The sequence below is a fragment of the Eptesicus fuscus genome, chromosome 18, assembly GCF_027574615.1.
Source record: "Eptesicus fuscus isolate TK198812 chromosome 18, DD_ASM_mEF_20220401, whole genome shotgun sequence".
Classification (NCBI taxonomy): Eukaryota; Metazoa; Chordata; class Mammalia; order Chiroptera; family Vespertilionidae; genus Eptesicus; species Eptesicus fuscus.
Window position 1 is genome coordinate 25648461 of NC_072490.1, and position 22390 is coordinate 25670850.

Here is a 22390-nt window from a genome sequence, read left to right on the forward strand (position 1 = left end):
ATGAAATTGTATATTCTTTTTTTCTTTATTGATTAAAGTATTACATATATGTCCTTATCACCTTATTGCCCCCTCCCCCTCCCGCCACTCATGCCCTCACCCCACTGGTGTCTGTGTCCATTAGTTAGGCTTATGTGCATGCATACAAGTCCTTTGGTTGATCTCTTCTCTTTACCCCCGACCTCTCCTACCTTCCCTCTGAGGTTTGATGGTCTGATCGATGCTTCTCTGTCTCTGGATCTGTTTTTGTTCATCAGTTTATGTTCATTATATTCCACAACTGAGTTTAGATCATGTGATATTTATCTCTCTCTGACTGGCTTATTTTGCTAAGCATAATGTATATCCTTTTTAACCTTTTCTAGGAGGATACTTCATCGAGACTTAAAATCAAAGAATATATTTCTGAAAAATAATCTACTTAAAATTGGTAAGATTTTTAAAAGTGTGTATTCTGGCCATAGCTGGTTTGGCTCACTGGATAGAGCGTTGGCTTGGGGACTGAAGGGTCCCTGGTTCAATTCCGGTCAAGGGCATGTACCTTGGTTTCAGGCATATCCCCAGTAGCGGGTGTGCAGGAGGCAGCTGATCGATGCTTTTCTCTCATCGATGTTCCTAACTCTCCATCCCTCTCCCTTCCTCTCTGTAAAAACTCAATAATATATATATATATATTAAAAAGTATGTATTCTGGAAACATGGGGAGTATACTATTTAGATGCTATCAACATATCAAATTGTGGTATATAGTACCTAGGAGTATCAAAGAAACCATTGGTTTATTTAAAATTCTCAAATTTTTTGTTCTTATGTGGTTGGGGCCAATTAAACCCAATTATTTTGTTTCTGATTATAAATTAAAGTATAAGACATTTGCTACATGTAGATTCAACTAGTATTTTTGGAGTTCCTACTATATACCAGACGCTTTGCAAGTGGTTCAACTTGTTTTACTAGTTTGATTAGTTACTACAGGTTTTCCCTCCTTATTTTATCACAAAGCAATTATCAGTTGTCACACAGAATTAAAATGTTGATATGATGGCTTTGTTAACCTTTGGTTTTCCTTCAGAACTATACCTCCACTCACAACTGCTACTGGATTGTTTAATCTGCAAGATGTTCTTAGAGAGGAAAGGTATAAAAGCATGCAACTAGTTAGGCAAATATAGAGAAGCTGATGGATTCAAATTTTATAGTCATGTTCTTGAAAAGTCTCAAATATTTTATTTAAAAATATTCTTTATTGCAAATGAAGAACAAACTCTTCCCACCACCCATAGATGAAATTGCAAATTATTATATTCAGCTCTTTCAAAATCATTCTGTTTGTTGTTATTCAGACTTGAAAAAAGCTTTTTATTTCAATTTGCTGGTTCTCTACAATGCCAAAAAAATTTTTTTTGGTTTACATAATTTATTTTACTGGCTCAAAATTATCTTTATCCTATAAGGCTTGTTGGTAAAGCTATTCACCAGCATTGTATAATTTAAAATATATCATATTCCTTTTCTTCCCTTTAAAATGCTATGAATCTTTGCATATTGAAATTGTCAAATTAGATACTCAGTTGTTAATTTCCAGGGCTGATTTTCATTGTTTTAAAATATTCATAAAGATTGATTATTATTATTTCAAGGGGATTTTGGAGTTTCTCGACTCCTGATGGGATCCTGTGATCTAGCCACCACTCTAACTGGAACGCCCCACTATATGAGTCCGGAAGCTCTGAAACACCAAGGCTACGACACCAAGTCAGACATCTGGTGAGTGGGCAGTGGGCAGTGGGCAGGGCCAAATGACTTGTTAATCTGCTGTTCTGAGAGAAGGATGCATTTTGGTTTTAGGATCATTTACTTACTACATCCATTCATTTTATCCCTTGAAAATCTGAATCATTTTGTGATCAGAGTAAAAGGTCTTTTGAATTTGGAACTTAATATATTCCATTAAATTGATGTTAAAGTATTTTTATTCATAGATTAATTGGCTGGTTTGGCTTTTTTCTTCTTGAACCACAAGGGAAAGTTCTTAATGAATAATAAGCAATACATTTTTATAGGTTTCTGTTAGCCTATTAAATCAAGCATTTGTAATCCTAAACACTGTGCTTTATTTTATTTTAAGGTTAACGTCCACCTCTATGGGGAATGTACAGCTTAGCTTTGTTTTTTTTCTTCTTGTTGCTTTTAAAAATTTTACTGAAGATGTTAGTCTTAAGGATAAACTTAAATTTAAAAATTCTGTGTTTTCAGTGATAGATACATCTTAGATTTTTCCATTTCTCTGAGCTCTCGTACCAAAAGAATTTCTCCTTCCCAATCAGGGAACCAATTTAAATCTCAGTGCAGAAACCATGTGGAAAATTGTGCTCTGTTGTTAGCAATAGATTCTCTTTGGGAAAATTTATTTTCCTTTGAAAAGGAATCTTACATAATTCTTGGCTTGTTAAAGGTTGAAAGTACAAACTGGCCAAGAGCTTGTTAATTAAGTAAATAGTTATTATATGCAAATCAATTTAAGTAGTCTGAGCTTTCAGAGATGAGCCACGTGAAGGATTGTGCCCACTCCATTTTTCTAAAGAGGCTAAAATAGCAAGTTGCCTTTTCTCTGGTTAAGTAAAGGAAAGCACAGATGGGAGAGAACACTGTCAAGATGAGGTCTGGCTATGGCAGATCCCCATCCATCCTGTCTCTTCAGTTCACTCTTGTGATTCATTTCTAGGTTCTTCAGTGGGTTTTTCACTGTTAGCTTGTTTCTGCCGTGGTGGTCTTTTCCAACTCACCTACCTTCTTGCCTCTATCATACCCTTCTCACAGCCCTTTCAAAACAACAACAAAATTGACAAAAAACACAAAGATATATTCAGAGAGATGAGTTTCTTTAAATTTTGCTTTATTGATCATCTATTTGCCAGTGACTGTGTAAAGGCCTTGGGATATAAAATTAAAAGTGGTAGGATTCCTGACCCTCAAGGGAAGATTTCTTGCTCTTGTTGGAGTACATTTATCCAGATTAAGGAAACTAGTCTTGAACTTTGGATTAAATTTGAGTTACATTCCTATAGTTCTCTTCACACTTGTTTTCATTATTATGATGATGATGATTTAAAAATAGATTCAAATATATCATTTCATCTTGATTTAAGATTACAACATAAACCGATGAACAAAAATAGATCCAGAGACACAGAATCATGGAACAGACCATCAAACCTCAGAGGGAAGGCAGGGGAGGGTGTGGGGGGGTAAGAGATCAACCAAAGAACTTATATGCATATAAGCATAACCAATGGTCACAGTGTGTGTGTGGGGGAGGGGAGTTGAAGGTCGGGGCAGGGCGTGGGGGCAGGCTGGGAGAGGACAATGCGGGGTGAAAAGGGGACATATGTAATACTTTCAACAATAAAGAATTAAAAAAAAGATTTCATGGTATCTCAGGAAGATGTTACATCATGTCATTTGAATTAAGAGTAAATTAATTTATGAAGCCCATCATTTAAGCTTTTGGAATTCCATTTAGGAAGAATGCAGGCTCATTTTGACATGTTTCTACAACTGCTTGCCAAGTCAGGTGTGTGTCTCTTAGGAAACTTGGGCACCAGAACACACCGAGAGTCTTTTTGTCCCAGTTGTATGCCTTCTTTTTTAAAAAAAACTTCTCCTAGTATTGTGTAAAGAATTATAGTGTTATCGGGTAGTATTGCTCTACTGTTTTAGGCTTACAAAAATGATATCTGACTAAGGCAAAAACTTAAAAAAAAAAAAACAACTAACACCTCCCAAATATAAAAATGCAGGAGAATTTTAATATATCTTTTTCAAGGTCAGCTCTCCTTATGGAGATTATTAAATATTCAGCAAATACAAGCTAAGGATTTATCACCATCCTGACTCTGAATAACCACTTTCTTAGGAATTTAGAAGTCACCTTGGTTTTATCTGAATTAAAACAAGCTTATCTAGTAATGCAATTTCTACTGCCAAACCCCAAGTGGAAAGAATAACAGAGAACTGTTAATTATAGTGGCAGATACATAAGTGTGATGAATAATATTTGGGAGACACTTAGAAAAATTAGATTGGATGAGGTTGAAATTTTTTCTCTGAATCTCAGTATGTTAGCAGCTGTTTACTGTGGAATATTTTCTTAGGATTGGAAAAACTTGTGAATAATTGACAGGTGTTTTGCTCTAGCACGAATAGCTGTACATATTATATTTATAATGCTTAAAGAATATTGGAAAAGTGCTAATTATATTTTCATCTGTTAATGTTTGCCCATATGTAAAGGCATCCTCCTTTAGCAATCTGTTAAGCCTTTCGGGATTCATTTATTTATAGCAATCAAGTACAGGAAGTCTCTCTCTTAAAAGTGGGTTAGGTTCCAAAAGTTTATAAACAATTATTTAGAAAGTTAAGATAATTAGGTTCTCTGAGGACAATACTTTGAACATGGCTAATTTGTAGAAACAATTGCTGAACACTTTTTTTCTCCCAGAAGAAAAATACAGTATATGAGTTGTGTTCTTAGGCCAGCCCTTTAAATTGACTTAAACTATGAATAGTTAGAATTTATTATTTTGGCAGAGAAACAAATAAAGGAAAATACCATTGTGAGAATGGTACTATAATTAAACAGAATATTTCACTGTTGGTCTTATCTATCTTGTGAGAGGTCAACCAGATGGCTCTTTGATCTTGTGGCCCTGAATTCTTTGAGTGCTTTAAGTGGAGGGAATAGTAGTTGGAATAGTAGGAGTGTACTGTGAAGCTCTCCTGGTTTTGTTCAGAGATCTGGTATGGGGGTTGGCTGGGTAGGGGACCCTGGAGGAGTCTAGTTCACACCTAACATTGTAGTCAGGCTTTGGTGATCTTGGGTAGAAATGTCAGACAAAGCTTAGCAACAGGTAGAAGAATATAGAGAGGAACCAGCACCTGTCTGGCCTACCAGGACTAAGAAAGTATCCTTATGGAAGAGCATTCTGAGTGGACAGGGAAAAGAGGATAGGGAAGAGACAAGCCTATTACCTTCCCTTTTCTACTAAACCATCCATGTTAGAAGATTGAGAATAAATCTAGACTTCCCTTCTCTCTCTCAGCTCTTAAATTCACTTAGAAACTGTGTGCTATTGATACTACTGCCTAGAAATGTTTTCAACCAATCTTCTCAACTTCCACTTCCATTACCTCAGTCTATGCCCTTATTATTTCTCTTTTTTTTAATATTTTTATTGAGGTATTATATGTGTACATATCTTACTATTACCCCCCCACCCCACACCCACACATGCCCTCCCCCCCCAGAGTTTTGCGTCCATTGTTTATGCTTATATGCATGCATACAAGTCCTTCGTTTGATTTCATAACTCCCCCACCTTTCCCAAACTTTCCCCCTGTAATTTGAAAGTCTGTTTGATGCTTTACTGTCTCTGTATCTATCTTTTTGTTCACCACTTTATAATGTTCTTTACTATCCCTAAATGAGTGAGATCATGTGGTATTGTTCTTTCATTGACTGGCTTATTTCACTTAGCATAATGTTCTCCAATTCCATCCAGGTTGCTGCAAATGATGAGAATTCCTTCTTTTTTATGGCAGCATAGTATTCCATTGTGTAGATGTACCACAGTTTTCCGATCCAGTCATCTGCTGATGGGCACCTAGGCTGTTTCCAAATCTTAGCTATTGTAAATTGTGCTGCTATGAACATAGTGGTGCATATATCCTTTCTGATTGGTGTTTCTAGTTTCTTCGGATATATTCCCAGGAGTGGGATTACTGGGTCAAATGGGAGTTCCATTTTCAGTTTTTTGAGGAAACTCCATACTGTTCTCCACAGTGGCTGCACCAGTCTGCATTCCCACCAGCAGTGCACGAGGGTTCCTTTTTCTCCGCATCCTCGCCAACACTTGTTGTTTGTTGATTTGTTGATGATAGCCATTCTGACAGGTGTGAGATGGTACCTCATTGTTGTTTTGATTTGCATCTCTCGGATAATAAGTGACTTTGAACATGTTTTCATGTGTCTCTTGGCCTTTCTTCTGTCTTCTTTTGAAAATATTCTGTTTAGGTCTGTTGCCCATTTTTTTATTGGATCATTTATCTTCCTCTTATTAAGTTGCATAAGCTGCCTGTAGATGTTGGAGATTAAACCTTTATCAGTGATAGCATTTGCAAATATGTTTTCCCATGCAGTGGGCTTTCTTGTTGTTTTGTTGATGGTTTCTTTTGCTGTAAAAAAGCTTTTTATTTTGATGTAGTCCCATTTGTTAATTTTCTCTTTAGCTTCCATTGCCCTAGGGGCAGTGTCAGTGAAGAAGTTCTTGTGGCATATGTCTGAGATTTTGTTGCCTGTGGATTCCTCTAGTATTTTTATGGTTTCCCGTCTTATGTTTAAGTCCTGTATCCATTTTGAGTTTATTTTTGTGTATGGTGTAAGTTGGTGATCTAGTTTCATTTTTTTGCATGTATCTGTCCAGTTTTCCCAACACCATTTATTGAAGAGACTGTCTTGACTCCATTGTATGTTCTTGCCTCCTTTGTCAAATATTAATTGAGCATAGTGGTTTGGGTCGATATCTGGGTTCTCTATTCTGTTCCATTGATCAATATGTCTGTTCTTGTGCCAGTACCAGGCTGTTTTGAGAACAGTGGCTTTGTAATACAGCTTGAAATCTGGTATTGAGATCCCACCTACTTTATTCTTCTTTCTGAGGATTGCTGAGGCTAGTCGGGGTCTTTTTTTATTCCAGATGAATTTTTGGAGAGTTCTTTCTAGGTCTGTGAAATATGCTGTTGGTATTTTGATGGGGAGTGCATTGAATCTGTAGATTGCTTTGGGTAGAATGGACATTTTAATGATGTTGATTCTACCAATCCAGGAACATGGTATGTTCTTCCATCTGTTTACGTCTTCCTCTATCTCTTTTTTCAGTGTCCTGTAGTTTTCTGCGTATAGGTCTTTTACCTCCTTAGTTAAGTTTATTCCTAGGTATCTTAATTTTTTTGGTGCGATGGTAAATGGGATTGCTTTTTTAGTCTCTCTTTCTGTAAGTTCATTATTGGTGTATAGAAAAGCCATAGATTTCTTGGCGTTAATTTTGTATCCCGCTACATTGCCGAATTCATTTATTAAGTCTATTAGTTTTTTGATGGAATCTTTTGGGTTTTTTATGTACAATATCATGTCATCTGCAAATAAGGACAGCTTCACTTCTTCTTTTCCAATTTGGATGCCTCTTATTTCTTCTTCTTGCCTAATTGCGATAGCTAATACTTCCAGTACTATGTCAAACAGGAGTGGTGAGAGTGGGCATCCCTGTCTTGTTCCTGTTCTTAGGGGAAATGGTTTTAGTTTTTGCCTATTGAGTATGATGTTTGCTGTGGGTTTATCATAAATAGATTTTATTATGTTGAGGTATGAGCCTTCTATTCCCACCTTGTTGAGAGTTTTTATCAAGAAAGGGTGTTGGATTTTGTCAAATGCTTTTTATGCATCTATTGATATGACTATGTGATTTTTATCTCTCAATTTGTTTATGTGATGTATCACGTTTATTGATTTGCGGATATTGTACCATCCTTGCATTCCTGGAATAAATCCTACTTGGTCATGGTGTATGATCTTTCTGATGTACTGCTGGAGCCGATTTGCTAGAATTTTGTTGAGGATTTTGGCATCAATGTTCATGAGGGATATTGGCCTGTAATTCTCTTTCATTGAGTTGTCTTTATCTGGTTTTGGTATTAGGGTGATGCTGGCTTCATAGAAGGAGCCTGGAAGTGTTCCTTCCTCTTGAATTTTTTGGAATAGTCTGAGGAGGATAGGTTTTAGTTCTTCCTTAAAAGTTTGATAAAACTCTCCTGTGAAGCCATCTGGCCCCGGGCTTTTGTTTGCCGGAAGCTTTTTGATGACTGCTTCAATTTCTTCCATAGTTACTGGCATGTTGAGCTGTTTAGAATCTTCCTGATTGAGTTTTGGAAGGTTGTATTTTTCTAGGAATATGTCGATTTCCTCTAGGTTGTCCAGTTTGTTGGAATAGAGTTGTTCGTAGTATTTTGTAACAATCCTTTGTATTTCGTCGGGATCTGTTGTTATTTCACCTCTTTCATTTCTGATTTTGTTTATTTGGGTCCTCTCTCTTTGCTTCTTGGTGAGCCTGGCTAGAGGTCCATCAATCTTGTTTATCCTTTCAAAGAACCAGCTCTTGGTTTTGTTGATCTTTTGTATTGTTTCTTTGGTCTCTATGTCATTTATCTCCGCTCTGATCTTTATTATTTCTTTCCTTCTGCTTACACTGGGCTTATCTTGTTGCTCTCTCTCTAACTCTTTGAGTTGTTGGGTTAGGTAATTTATTACCATTGTTTCTTGTTTTTTGCAGTAGGCTTGTAGAGCTATGAACTTCCTTCTCAGGACTGCTTTCGCTGTGTCCCATAGATTTTGGATTGTTGTGTTTTCATTGTCGTTTGTTGCCATGATGTTTTTTATTTCTTCCTTGATGTCTTTGGTAACCCAGTCATGGTTTAATAGCATGCTGTTTAGTCTCCAAGTGTTTGATTTCTTTGGGTTGTTTTTATTGTAGTTGATTTCCAGTTTTATGCCACTGTGATCTGAGAAGATACTTGATATGATTTCTATCTTCTTGAATTTGGAGAGACTTTGCCTATGTCCTAACATATGGTCTATCTTTGAAAATGACCCATGTGCACTTGAGAAGAATGTATATTCTGTGGCTTTGGGGTGAAATGTTCTGAAGATGTCGATGAATTCCATCTGTTCTAGTGAGTCATTTAGGATTGATGTTTCTTTGCTGATTTTTTGTTTAGAGGATTTGTCCAATGGTGATAGTGGGGTATTGAAGTCTCCTACTATGATTGTATTACTGTCAATCTCTCCTTTGATATCTTCCAGGAGTTTTTTAATGTATCTTGGTGCTCCTGTATTGGGTGCATATATGTTTACCAGAGTTATTTCTTTTTGTTGGATTTCTCCCTTTAGTATTATGAAGTGGCCTTCATTATCTCTTGTTATGTCCTTCACTTTGAGATCTAATTTGTCAGATATAAGTATTGCAACCCCAGCTTTTTTTTCATTTCCATTTGCCTGGAAAACCTTTTTCCATCCCTTTACTCTCAGTCTGTATGCATCCTTTTTTTTGAGGTGGGTTTCCTGTAGACAGCAGATATCTGGGTTTTGTTTTCTTATCCAGTCTGTTACCCTGTGTCTTTTGATTGGGGCATTCAATCCATTTACATTTAAAGTTATTATTGATAGGTACTTATTTGACGCCATTTTTATTCTATACCCCTGTGTACCTTCTTTGCTTCCTATTTCTTTCTTTTTTTTTTTTTTTTTTTTTTTTTTTTTTTTTTTTTTTTTTTTACAGCAGACCCTTTAGCATTTCTTTCATTGCTGGTTTGGTGGTGATAAACTCCCTTAGTCCTTTTTTGTCTGTGAAGCTCCTGATTTCACCTTCAATTTTGATTGATAGCCTTGCTGTGTACAGTATTCTTGGATTTAGACCCTTCCTTTGCATGACTTGGTATATTTCATTCCATTCCCTTCTGGCCTGATGAGTTTCTGTTGAGAAATCAGTTGCTAGTCTGATGCGGGTTCCTTTGTATGTAACTGTCTGTCTCTCTTTGGCCGCTTGTAAGATTCTTACTTTGTCGTTGGTGTTTGCCAACTTAACTATAATGTGCCTTGGCGTCGGTCTTTTGGGGTTCATTTTGCTTGGAACTCTGTGAGCTTCTTGGATTTGTGTGGGTTTTTTCTTCCCTATATCAGGGAAGTTTTCTGTTATTATTTCTTCAAACAGGTTTTCTATTCCTTGCTCAGTTTCCTTTCCTTCTGGCACCCCTATTATCCTGATGTTGTTTTGTTTTGTATTGTCCCGAAGTTCCCTTACGCTCTCCTCAATCTTTCTAATTTTTGTTTCTAGAAGCTGTTGTAATTGGGTATTTTTTTCCATCTTGTCTTCTAGCTCACTTATGTGGTCCTCTGCTTCATCTAGTCTACTCTTGATGCTTTCTATTGAGTTCTTTACAGCAGCGATGTCATTTTTCATTTCTTCTTGGTTCTTCTTCATTTCTTCTTGGTTCTTACTCATATTGTCGAATTTGTCTTCCATCCTTTTCAGCCACTTTATGACCATTTCTCTGAATTCTTTCTCTGATCGGTTGTTTGCCTCTAAATCGTTAACTTCCTTTTCTGGTGATGCCTGCTTCTCTTTCCTGTGGGGGCTGTTTCTTTGTCTCCTCATGGTCTCTCTTCTCCAGATGTCTGGTTATATAGATTTCTCTCTCTGGCGTTGATTTAAAGGTATAAAATACAACACAACCAGGCACAACAGACAAGGCACTGAACAGAATTGTATTCACGATATTAATAACCTCCAATAAAGGTAACCACCAGAGAAAGACAAATTAGGGAATAGGAGTGGAAGAGGGAGAGTAAAAAGAAAGAACAACAACGAAAATAAAAACAAAAAACAAAGAGTGTGAATCTGAACTTGGGAAAAGAACAGAAAGAAAGAAAAGAAAAAGAAATAACAGAAAAGAAAAAGAAAAGAAGAAAAAAAAAGTAAGAGAGACAAGAATGATACTAAGAGAGAAAAGGGGAACAAACTATATATATGGGGAGTAAACTCCACTAGAACAACCACTATTCCCAGCAAATTCCAGCAACACGAGCCTGGAGATTAATACAAACTGCAACAGCAGCTAATATCAAGTGAGGCAAGGGAAAACAAAAGTAAAAAACAAACAAAAACAAAGCAAACAAAAGAACCAACCAAACCAACAAAAAGAATAATCAAAACAATTTCATAAAAAAGCATAAAAATTCAATCTAATCAACATTCATGCAAACAACAACAAAAGGCCCGAAAGAAAAATAATTTTTTTAAGGTAGCGTAGAGAGAGGTTTGTATGGATTTGGAGCAGGGGGTTGGGAATTAGATATATAAGTAGGGTGAAGTTTTAGCAGGGAGTAAACTGAAAAAGTAGGGCAAATCTAAAGCCAGAAAGGGTTAAGATAAACTGGGGACCAAGGGGGAAAGGTTAGGAGGAGAGTGATGGCATAATGTTAGCTTTGAGATAGGGTAAAGCGATTGTAAGGGAAAGATGCAAATCGAATGTAGGACACTAATCCAAAAATAAAAGAAAGAGAAAATCAAATGACATTAAAAAAAAAAAAAGTAAAATAATAGTAATAATATTGCTGATTGAAAATAAAAATGTAATAATTAAAAAGGTGAAAATCGAGTGAGGAAAAAGAAAAAAAATTAGTTTCTTAAGTAAAAGATGCAAAAAATGCAAATAAAAAATATGAGAATAAAAAAATTGAAAAAAGAATTGAAAATTAAAAAATAGGAAGACTAAAATGTGCAGTAGCGGCTGTCATTCACTTCCTCTATTATTCTGTTTGGTACGCCTTTTTCCCAGTCTGGGCGGTATTTCAGTTCAGCTTCATTCCAGGGCTCCTCAGTGTTGGAAGCCAGTCCTGCTTTTTAAGCCAGCCCTGTCTTAATTTCTCGTATTTATTTTTTATTACACCAGAGACAATTAGCGTTTCAGCCCCTGGGTGGCAGTGTTTCTGAATTGACTTCCGGGCCTCTCTAGCTCTTTTTTTTTTTTTTCCCCTCTATGGCACTCACTACCGGTTTGTGGAGGTGTGCGCCTTAGAGCTGCCTCTCTGATGGTCACATGCAGCTCTGGTCCCCAGGTTCCGAAAAAACACCTTCCCCCTGCAGTCTTTCAGGGTTTCCACCTGGGTTTACCTATGTATTGGGCTTAGCAATCAGAGTCGGAAAGAGCCCAGGTGTGCGGACCGTGGGTCTGTGCACCAGACTAAGGAGCCTGCACTCCTTTGAAAATTCTTAGTCTGACCCTCCTCGTCAGATTAAAATGAGTTGCTTTCAAGAGGTCATTTCTGTTAGCAGCTCAGAAGACCCCCCTCCTCATTCACAGATCACGGCAGTTCCAACTGCCGCTGATTTTTCTAGGCACAGACCTCCCGGCTCCTGCCGGTCCTGCGGCTGCCGCGCTTCCCTCACCCACCGCGGGGATTAGAAACCGCCCCTCATTTCCGGCGAAATCTGACCTTTCCGTGGTGCAGTGAAGAGTTTCTTTGAATCCGAATGTTTGCGCTGATAGGGGACAGGTGGTCTGGTGCTCCCAGCAGTTCAGTGTTTGCAGTTGTCGCGGAAAGTCAGGTTTCCACTAAAATCCTCCTTTCCTTGCAAGATGGCGAGGCGCCCCGCGAGCCCGCAGCTCCAGGAGGGGACCCAGCCCTGTGGGTGCTGCGCGGTCAGAGGAACACTGCCCAGCACTCCCCCGCCTTCTCCTGGAGTTCAGCTGTCCCTTGGCTTGCCCACATACACTCCCTCTGCGAGCCTCTGCTGCTCCGACTCTCCGCCCCAGGAACAGACTCCAAACCCGACTCTATTCTGTCGCCATTTTCTCCTTCTCCCCCTTATTATTTCTCTCCTGGAGTTCTTCAATATCTTTCTACTTTCTCTAGCTTCCTCTATTCAATTCATCATCTACAGTACAACCAGAGCAGAATTTCTAAAATAAGGAAATAATCATCTGACTTATCAGCTTAAAATCCTCCAAGGGTATGCCATTACCTAGACAGTCAAGCCCAAAATCGTTGGCATGGAAAGTAATCCTCATGTCTTTCCAGCTTCCCTCTCCTGCCTGCCACCAGCTTTCCACATACCCCAAGATCTCCAGAGAACAAGCCTATTTTCTGGTGAAGGATTTAGTAAAGGGAGAAGTACGGGTCAGGTTGGCAGCAGTTCCGATAGCTAATGTGGGGCCAGCAAGTAGCTGGCTGCCAACAGCCCCTTCATCTGCCTCCTGGTGAAGGAAACTCTGGAGCAAAAGCGCCCATTTCTCTCACCTGTCACCCCTGAGGAGTGAGCACTGGTGTCATCATTTTCACTCAACAGAAGCTGAAGTAGGAAAACATTTCAGTCAGATGCAGTAGATCTGGGCATTAGTATATTTTTTTGAGTGACTGGCATGAAATGATTAATACAAACTGCAGATAATGTCAGTCTGTGGCCTGGTTAATTTTAAAAAGGTCCTGATACAACTGCAGCAGCAGAACCAGAAATAGCTACTCTCTCTGGAGCGCTTACTCTGTGCTTGACAGTCAGTGTGCTAAGTGCTTATATACTTAATCTAAGTATATTAGTTACTACAAAATATAACTACTACATGTAATTTTATAATCTGCTTTTTTTTTCACTTAGCAAAATGAAACTGTATTGCTCCTGTCTTAGTTCTTCCATTGGTCAAATTCTTATGGTATGAAGGGCATGGGACCACCACCAGGGAGGGAAATGAGATTATCTACCTTCAAATATTGTAAAGCTCAATTGTGAAAGGAAGTAATCAGAAAGAGCTGGTATAAGCAGGATGAAATGCACCCAAACTTTGTTTCTAACATTTTATGGATTATCCCCCAAATATGATAGTATATTGGGATGATATGGTGGAAGTAGCGCTTTTCCTTTTCCTTTTAAATATTCTTTTAAAAATTTGGTTCCTCAGATACAGTAGCCACATTTCAAGTGCTCATTGGCCACATGTAGCTACTAATAACTGTGTATAGAAATATAGAACATTTCTGTTGTGGCAGAAAATTCTATTGGGCAGTCCTGAGCTATTCTGCTGCCCCCTTTGGGCCTTACCCTGGGGTTTTCATGTATTCACCCAGCTTTTTCTGGGGCAGGTCCCATCCCAGTTTCAGCTGCTGTTCCTAGAGTGGCCCACTGTGCTTTTCAGCGAGGTTCTTCTGTTCCTGGGTCCTTTAATCGCCTCCTTGATTCCTTCTGCTGCTTCTCACACAGATGCTGACACTCTGTGGGTCGCATGGTGACTGAATTTGTCTCCGTTTGCTTGTATTTGAAGTCTGAGGAGACACGTTGGCATCTAAATTTATTGAAAATGTTGGCCATGGTTTTCGATTTTGCTATCTAGGTGTTCTCTCTGTTTTACATGGGGATTCAAGAAAGATCTAGGAACTATACTTCCAGTGTAGCCAGTTTCCCTCCAAGTTCAGAGTCAGCATTTTAACAAAATCCCTGCGTGATTTGTATGGATATTAAAGCTTGGAAAAAAACAGTAAAGGTTCTGGGGACGTGACAGGCCTTTAATAAACAGCTAGTTGCTCTATAATATTGCTTCTTAAGTATTCGCTCAAGCAGCCCAATGTCTTTTATTACATTTAGATGGAGTTTATGTTGACCTAGTAAAGACTTTTTATTTAGGGTAACACACACTAAAGCAAAACCCACTCCTCTTATATTAACTTTCTGTTTATTCAACTGCTTAAATTGTGTGTACTCTCTTCTAGATCAATGTCAGGATGATCTTCAATTACATCAAATAAAAATACGTATTATTTAAAAGATCAATATAGCTTTCCCAATCAACCAGAGGTATGCATTGCTGTGGGTAAGGCTTCTCTTTGCAGAGTTTGAGCAGATTTCAAAGGTTGAATTTAGTTACCTGGAGACAAGACAAAGCTTGAGCTACATTTGCAATTCATCATCAGCCCGTGCTTCAGAAATCCTCTGGGCAGTTCTGGTCAACTTGAGCAGATGGCAAGTTTATGGAGTTCAGGTGTAATATGCTTTACATGCACCTGATCTCAGCCTTTCCTTTCACTGCTACATTCCCTCCCTCAGGGATTTATTTGCTTACTTCACAGTTGGCTGTATTTTGGAAAAAGAAAAGAATGCAAATCATAGACTTCTAAGTAAAATGCACCTCTCACTTATTTATTTCAACTCACCCCTCCAGCCCCTTTCCTTGCTTTCATGTTGCTAGATTTAAGACCTGAGAGTCAAATAAGAGAAAAATCTTCAAAAAGGATGGACGTGATGGCTTTGAAATGATATAATCATTCCCATATAGAAACGTCTGGTTGGAAATTGAAGAAAATAAAAACCATAGGTACATGGGTATACAGTTAGTAGCATAAAAGTACACATAGTAGGTAGGTTTGAAAACTTATAACAGGTAATAAAAAATCTTTCATCCCAAGTATAATGGCAGTTTCTGTAGTCAGGTTGTCTCTTATTCAGTTACCTGTATCCGTTCTAGGCCAGGTGCACTGGGACCATGGCAGGTCTCTACCCATAAGTTACTGGCTGATAAAGGAAGTCTTCTAACATGTGCTCTAGTGTGAGCAGATATCACCAAATGAAAGTGAAATGGGTAAGTGGAAAGCAGCATGCCTTCAGTGTAGCTGAGAGGATTTCCAAAAAAGAGAAAGGTCTTGTATCAAAATTAATTGATTACTGAGTCAGCCTCTAATTGTTCCATAATCTCTGTAGCCAGATAATTTCACATCTTTTTCAAACCTTAATACAGTCCACCCTTGAACAACTTATGTTTGAATTGTATATTTGGTTACATAAGACCTCCAAATCTGTTCTCTTGTCCCTTTGCATTTCCATATAAATTTTAGAATCAGTCAGTCAATTCCTGCAAAAAAAAAGTCTGCTAGTATTTTTTTTTTTTTAATTTCTTTATTGATTAAGGTGTCACATATTTGTCTTCATCCCCCCATTCCCATCCCACCCCTCTCCCCACGCATGCCCCAATCCCCTGTTGAACTTAACCGTTGGATAGGCTTATATGCATGCATACAGGTCCTTTGGTTGAACTCTCCCCCTCCCCCCACCCTCCCCCTACCCTCCCCTATCCTCCCTCTGAGGCCCGATAGTCCGATCAATGCCTCCTTGCTTCTGGTTCTGTTCTTGTTCCTCAGTCTATGTTGTTCACCATGTCCCCTAGATGAGCGAGATCCTATGTCACTAGATATATACTAATAAGAACTGAATGTGAGACGAGCAATAATAGTTATGCTGACAGGCAAATGAATCAATCTGTAGCGAGCTTCCCCCTGGACCAACAGTTCTTTTGAGACCCAATTTCAATGTCCAGTAGTTCCTTATGTGTACATGTCAGCACTGACCCCTCAGCTCTGGATGGTGCACAAATGGTGGTAATGGAGGTCCGACTCCCTCTGGTTTGGTCTCGGCCGAACACAGGGGCACGGCGTCACCCAGACTAAGGGGCACGTGGCCTCACCCCTACCCAAGGGGCGCGTGGTCTCACCCGGGCCTGGGACCCAGCCTCACCCGGATAGATCCAGGGGCGCACGGCCTCACCCGGACCCAGGATCTGGCTTCACCCGTACCCAGGGACGCTTGGCCTCTCCCAGACCCAGGGGCACGTGGCCTCACCCGGGCCTAGGTGCACGAGGCCTCATCCGGATCCAGGGACACATGGTCGCACCCGGACCCAGGGACGCTTGGCCTCTCCCAGACCCAGGGCCACTTGGGCTCACCCGGGCCTAGGTGCACGCGGCCTCACCCGGATCCAGGGACACATGGTCTCACCCAGACCCAGGGATGCTTGGCCTCTCCCAGACCCAGGGCCACTTGGGCTCACCCGGGCCTAGGTGCACGAGGCCTCACCCGGATCCAGGGACACATGGTCTCACCCGGACCGAGGGACGCTTGGCCTCTCCCAGACCCAGGGCCACTTGGGCTCACCCGGGCCTAGGTGCACGAGGCCTCATCCGGATCCAGGGACACATGGTCGCACCCGGACCCAGTGACGCTTGGCCTCTCCCAGACCCAGGGCCACTTGGGCTCACCTGGGCCTAGGTGCACGCGGCCTCACCCGGATCCAGGAACACATGGTCTCACCCGGACCCAGGGATGCTTGGCCTCTCCCAGACCCAGGGCCACTTGGGCTCACCCGGGCCTAGGTGCACGAGGCCTCATCCGGATCCAGGGACACATGGTCGCACCCGGACCCAGGGACGCTTGGCCTCTCCCAGACCCAGGGCCACTTGGGCTCACCCGGGCCTAGGTGCACGCGGCCTCACCCGGATCCAGGGACACATGGTCTCACCCGGACCCAGGGAGGCTTGGTCTCTCCCAGACCCAGGGCCACTTGGGCTCACCCGGGCCTAGGTGCACGAGGCCTCACCCGGATCCAGGGACACATGGTCTCACCCGGACCCAGGGACGCTTGGCCTCTCTCAGACCCAGGGCCACTTGGGCTCACCCGGGCCTAAGTGCACGAGGCCTCATCCGGCTCCAGGGACACATGGTCGCACCCGGACCCAGGGACGCTTGGCCTCTCCCAGACCCAGGGCCACTTGGGCTCACCCGGGCCTAGGTGCACGCGGCCTCACCCGGATCCAGGGACACATGGTCTCACCCGGACCCAGGGATGCTTGGCCTCTCCCAGACCCAGGGCCACTTGGGCTCACCCGGGCCTAGGTGCACGAGGCCTCACCCGGATCCAGGGACACATGGTCTCACCCGGACCCAGGGACGCTTGGCCTCTCCCAGACCCAGGGCCACTTGGGCTCACCCGGGCCTAGGTGCACGCGGCCTCACCCGGATCCAGGGACACATGGTCGCACCCGGACCCAGGGACGCTTGGCCTCTCCCAGACCCAGGGCCACTTGGGCTCACCCGGGCCTAGGTGCACACGGCCTCACCCGGATCCAGGGACACATGGTCTCACCCGGACCCAGGGATGCTTGGCCTCTCCCAGACCCAGGGCCACTTGGGCTCACCCGGGCCTAGGTGCACGAGGCCTCACCCGGATCCAGGGACACATGGTCTCACCCGGACCCAGGGACGCTTGGCCTCTTCCAAACCCAGGACCACTTGGGCTCACCCGGGCCTAGGTGCACGAGGCCTCACCCGGATCCAGGGACACATGGTCTCACCCGGACCCAGGGACGCTTGGCCTCTCCCAGACCCAGGGGCACGTGGCCTCACCCGGGCCTAGGTGCACGAGGCCTCATCCGGCTCCAGGGACACATGGTCGCACCCGGACCCAGGGACGCTTGGCCTCTCCCAGACCCAGGGCCACTTGGGCTCACCCGGGTCTAGGTGCACGCGGCCTCACCCGGATCCAGGGACACATGGTCTCACCCGGACCCAGGGACGCTTGGCCTCTCAGACCCCGGGGCACGTGACCTCACCCATGGCTAGGTGCATGAGGTCTCACCCGGATCCAGGGACACACGGTCTCACCCGGACCCAGGGACGCCTGGCCTCCCCCAGACCCAGGGGCACGTGGCCTCACCCGGGCCTAGGCGCACGAGGCCTCACCCGGATCCAGGGACACACGGTCTCACCCGGACCCAGGGACGCCTGGCCTCCCCCAGACCCAGGGGCACGTGGCCTCACCCGGGCCTAGGCGCACGAGGCCTCACCTGGATCCAGGGACACACGGTCTCACCCGGACCCAGGGACGCCTGGCCTCCCTCAGACCCAGGGGCACGCGGCCCCACCCGGGCCTAGGTGCACGAGGCCCCACCCGGATCCAGGGACACATGGTCTCGCCCGGACCTAGGGGTGCGTGGCTTCTCTCAGACCCAGGGGCACGTGGCCTCACCTGGACCTAGGTGCACGAAGCCACCCGGACCCAGGGGCGCGTTACCTCTCTCAGACCCCTGGTCGCGTGGTCTCACCTGGATCCAGGGGCTCACGGCCTCACCCGTACTCGGGACCCAGCCTTACCCGGATCCAGGGGCCCACGGCCTCACCCGGACCCAGGGTTCAGATTCGCCCGGACCCAGGGGCACATGGCCTCACCCGAACCCGGAATCCAGCTTCACCTGGACCCAGGGGCGCGTGGCCTCACCCAAACCCAGGGGCGTGAGGCCTCACCTAGACCCAGAGGCGTGTGACCACATCTGAGCCCAGAGGCTCGCAGGCTCGCCTGGACTCGGGTCTCAGCGGGGTTTCGTCTTCTTGATCCCAATTCCTGTTGGTCAATTCCCTCTCAGCAATTCCTTCGGTCATTTTCTCAGAGCTCCAGGGCGGCTGCCGCAGAACTCGTTGGGCGGCGGGCTCGGCAAGGCTCCGGTGTGCCCGGTGCCCGGCGGTGGGCTGGTCCGGTGTCGCTGCGTCGGCCCTTTCGTCTGCAACGGTGGCCAGTCGCTGAGCGTGCGCACCTGGCCACTTCGGGGCATTGAGATTCTTGAAGGACTCGGAGGTCAGCAAGCACGGAGTCTCTCACCCCATGTCTCCCAGGGGCTCGTCTGTCCGTGCTCAGCAGCGAGTGGAGCCGTCCCCTCAGCCGGAGACCGCCGGGGGAACTGCGCCGAGCACGTTCCTGGCCACCATTGTGTCGCCTGAGCCATAGTTCTTAAAGTGTGGACTTTGGGTCACCGGCATCAGCATCATCCTGCGTACCCCTCTCTTTTATTCTAGTTGTAGAGCATCTGCTCAGCCAGCCCCCCGGTCTTTCTGGCTGGTGTCTGCTCTGCTCTCCCGTCGTAGTCTCAATATTGTTGTGGTAGGCAACGATCAGGCTGCTGCCCTATGTCTCCATCTTGGTCCTCCTTTGTACAGTTAAGTCTTGATTGTTGTTGGTGTCACTGGGAGGAATTGTCCTCCAGGCCAATTGGCCGTGAGGACCCTCTTTGTCCATATAGGAAGAGTTGCTGTGCAGGAGACATGTTTGTGGGCCGGGTCTTGATGCAGCAATGCCTTGGCGCTCACTGAGTCTGCCTCTAGAATGCCTCCCTTATGCAAGTGATTGAAATCTGGTGTCATCTCCCACCAACCACTAGATGCCCTCGTTTCTGGGTCTCCAATGCAGTGTGGGTCAGCCACTACCTGAGGCACTCAGCAGGAAAAAGCTTCTGCTCAGCTTGGCTGGGGCGGAGCTACAGGGTGGAGCCTACAACCTTGGCTTCCTGTCAGCCCCGCCCTATGAGGCTCCTGTGTCTGTGTCCCTCTGTATTCCTTGCAAACACCTCTGAGAGAAACGCGCCCTGGAGTTTCGCCCACTGCCAAACAGTCCAGTCCCTCCCCTAATGAATCTGGACTCCCAGATTCTCGCCTGGAACTGGGTTTCAGTGCAGTTGGAACTGGGTCTCAGCGCAGTCTGGTGTCCCTGTCTCCTTCCCAGCAGGGCCACCCAGTGGCGCAGGCAAAAGTCCGTCCTCTGCGCACCTTCCAGTGCGCGCGTCTGGAGCCGCCGCTTCTCTGTGCCTCCGCCACCACAGCCCAAATTCATTCCCCCAGCGTGCGCCTGGCTTCCCAGGGTTTCGCCCGGAACTGGGGTTCAGTGCAGTCGGAACTGGGGTTCAGCACGGTCCTGAGCTTATGTCTCCTTCCTGCTAGGGCAGTTCAGTGGCGCAGGCAACAGTCCGTCCTTTGCGCCCCTTCCCGTGCGCGCCTCTGGAGCTCTGCCTTCCCCCGCTCCTCTGTGCCTGCGCCCCACAGCCCAGATTCATTCCCCCAGCCTGCGCCTGGCTTCCCAGGGTTTCGCCCGGAACTGGGGTTCAGTGCAGTCGGAACTGGGGTTCAGCACGGTCCTGAGCTTATGTCTCCTTCCCGCTAGGGCAGTTCAGTGGCGCAGGCAACAGTCCGTCCTTTGCGCCCCTTCCCGTGCGCGCCTCTGGAGCTCTGCCTTCCCCTGCTCCTCTGTGCCTGCGCCCCACAGCCCAGATTCATTCCCCCAGCCTGCGCCTGGCTTCCCAGGGTTTCGCCCGGAACTGGCGCTCAGTGCAGTCGGAGCCGGCGCTTAGCGCACTCCGGAGCCTTTATCTCCTTCCTGCCAGTGAACGCCGGCCAGGCCGTCAGCCGCCCCTTCCTCTCCGGCTCCATCCTCCCCGCAGGCGCGCGTGCTCGTGTCTCCGCCAGTTTCTCCATACCTCAGGCTTTTACGGCTCCCCCGATTGTCCCCGTGGCCTTCTCCTTCCCCCCAGCTGTGGGCATTTCAGTCCGCCAGCTCTCCTGTGGTTCTGGACGATGTCCGTTCTGACCTCTAGTTGTGCCTTTGAAATTGTTGTGCCCGGCTGCAGGTTAGGTGTTTCACCTATGCCGCCATCTTGGTTTCTCCCTCAAGTCTGCTAGTATTTTGATTGATCTTGCATTAGGTCTGTAGATCATTCTGGAAAAAATTGACTTCATAACATTGAATCTTCCAACCTATGCATATAGATATATCCCTCTACCTCCCTCAATTTTTTTAGGTCTTTTTTTATTTCTCTTAGCAATGTATCATGGATTACGGTGTAGGGTCTTGCATATCTTTCATTGGATTTATAAGTAGGTATTTGACATTGTGTGATGTTAATGCAAATAATATTTTTAATTTTGTTTTTTAAATGTGTTTGCTGCAGGCTTATTGAAATGACCTTTTAGGTACAGTCATATTGAAATGCTTAATGACAGTTTAATGTCTTTTCTATTTTTCATATATATATATATATACTAGAGGCCTGGTGCATGAATTCATGCATGAGTAGGGTCCCTTGGCCTGGCTGGCAATCAGGACCTATCAGGGCCCATCTCGTCCAGTCCCAATTGGGGCCAATTGGGGCTGGCCGGCTGCGGGGAGGGACTGCAGGAGGTTGGCCAGCCGTGGAGGTTGGCTGTGAGAGTGCACTGACCACCAGGGGACAGCTCCTGCATTGAACATCTGCCCCCTGGTAGTCAGGGCGCAGCTGGTCGAAAGAGTTGCTTAGGCTTTAAAATATATATGTGTGTGTGTATATATATATATATATATATATATATATATATATATGTATGTGTGTGTGTGTGTGTATATATGTGTGTGTGTGTGTGTGTGTGTGTGTGTATATATATATATATATATATATATATATATATATATATTGAACTTTTTCTGGCCTCAATGTTCTGTGTAGCACCTTCATTACAATATTCAATAGAAGTGATGATAGTAAGCATCTTTATCTTGTTGTTGATTTTAAAATAAAAATATAAACTATCAATATTTCACCAATAAGCATAATATTTACTATATGTTCTTATAGCTTTAAAAACCCAATTAAGGAAGTTTTCTTCCATTTCTAGTGTGCTAAGAGTTTTCTTCTTTTTTAAAAAACACAAATGGGTTTTGAATTTTATCAAATGCTTTTTTCTGCTTTAATCAAGATGATAGAATTTTTCTCTTCTATAACGAGGTACTTTCCATTGATTGACTTTCAAATATAAGTCAACCCTGTATTCCTGAAATAAAATCCACTTGGTTATGATATATAATCTTTTCAATATATCACCATATTCTCTTTATAATATGTGTGTATGTGTATTTGGATTTTTTAAAATCTATGTTCATAAAAAATTGGCCTATAATTTTCCTTTCCTGTAATATCCTTATTATATTTAATATCAAAATTATGCTGACTTTATGAATGAAGAGATTGATTAAGACTGATATTCTTTATTTTTAAATGTTTGGAAGAATTTTCAAGTAAAGCCATTCTTAAATCTGTCGAGGCTTGCTTTATGACCCTGACTATGCTCAGTTTTGGAAAATGCTGTGTCCCCTTAAAAAGAATCTGGAT

At 43.9% G+C, this 22390-nt stretch overlaps 1 protein-coding gene across 5 annotated transcripts in view; it reads left to right on the plus strand.

The window, feature by feature from the left end:
- NEK11 (NIMA related kinase 11) overlaps positions 1–22390 on the plus strand; it is a 193325-nt gene that overhangs the window by 65391 nt on the left and 105544 nt on the right. For all 5 annotated transcript variants that reach the window (XR_008558849.1, XM_054729552.1, XM_028129297.2 and 2 more), the window contains exons 5-6: positions 366–430; positions 1641–1767. Coding sequence is in view for 4 of the 5 variants with exons in the window: in XM_054729552.1 (XP_054585527.1) it covers positions 366–430; positions 1641–1767 (192 nt within the window). In the remaining variant the exon portion in view is untranslated. The remainder of the gene's footprint in view (positions 1–365; positions 431–1640; positions 1768–22390) is intronic.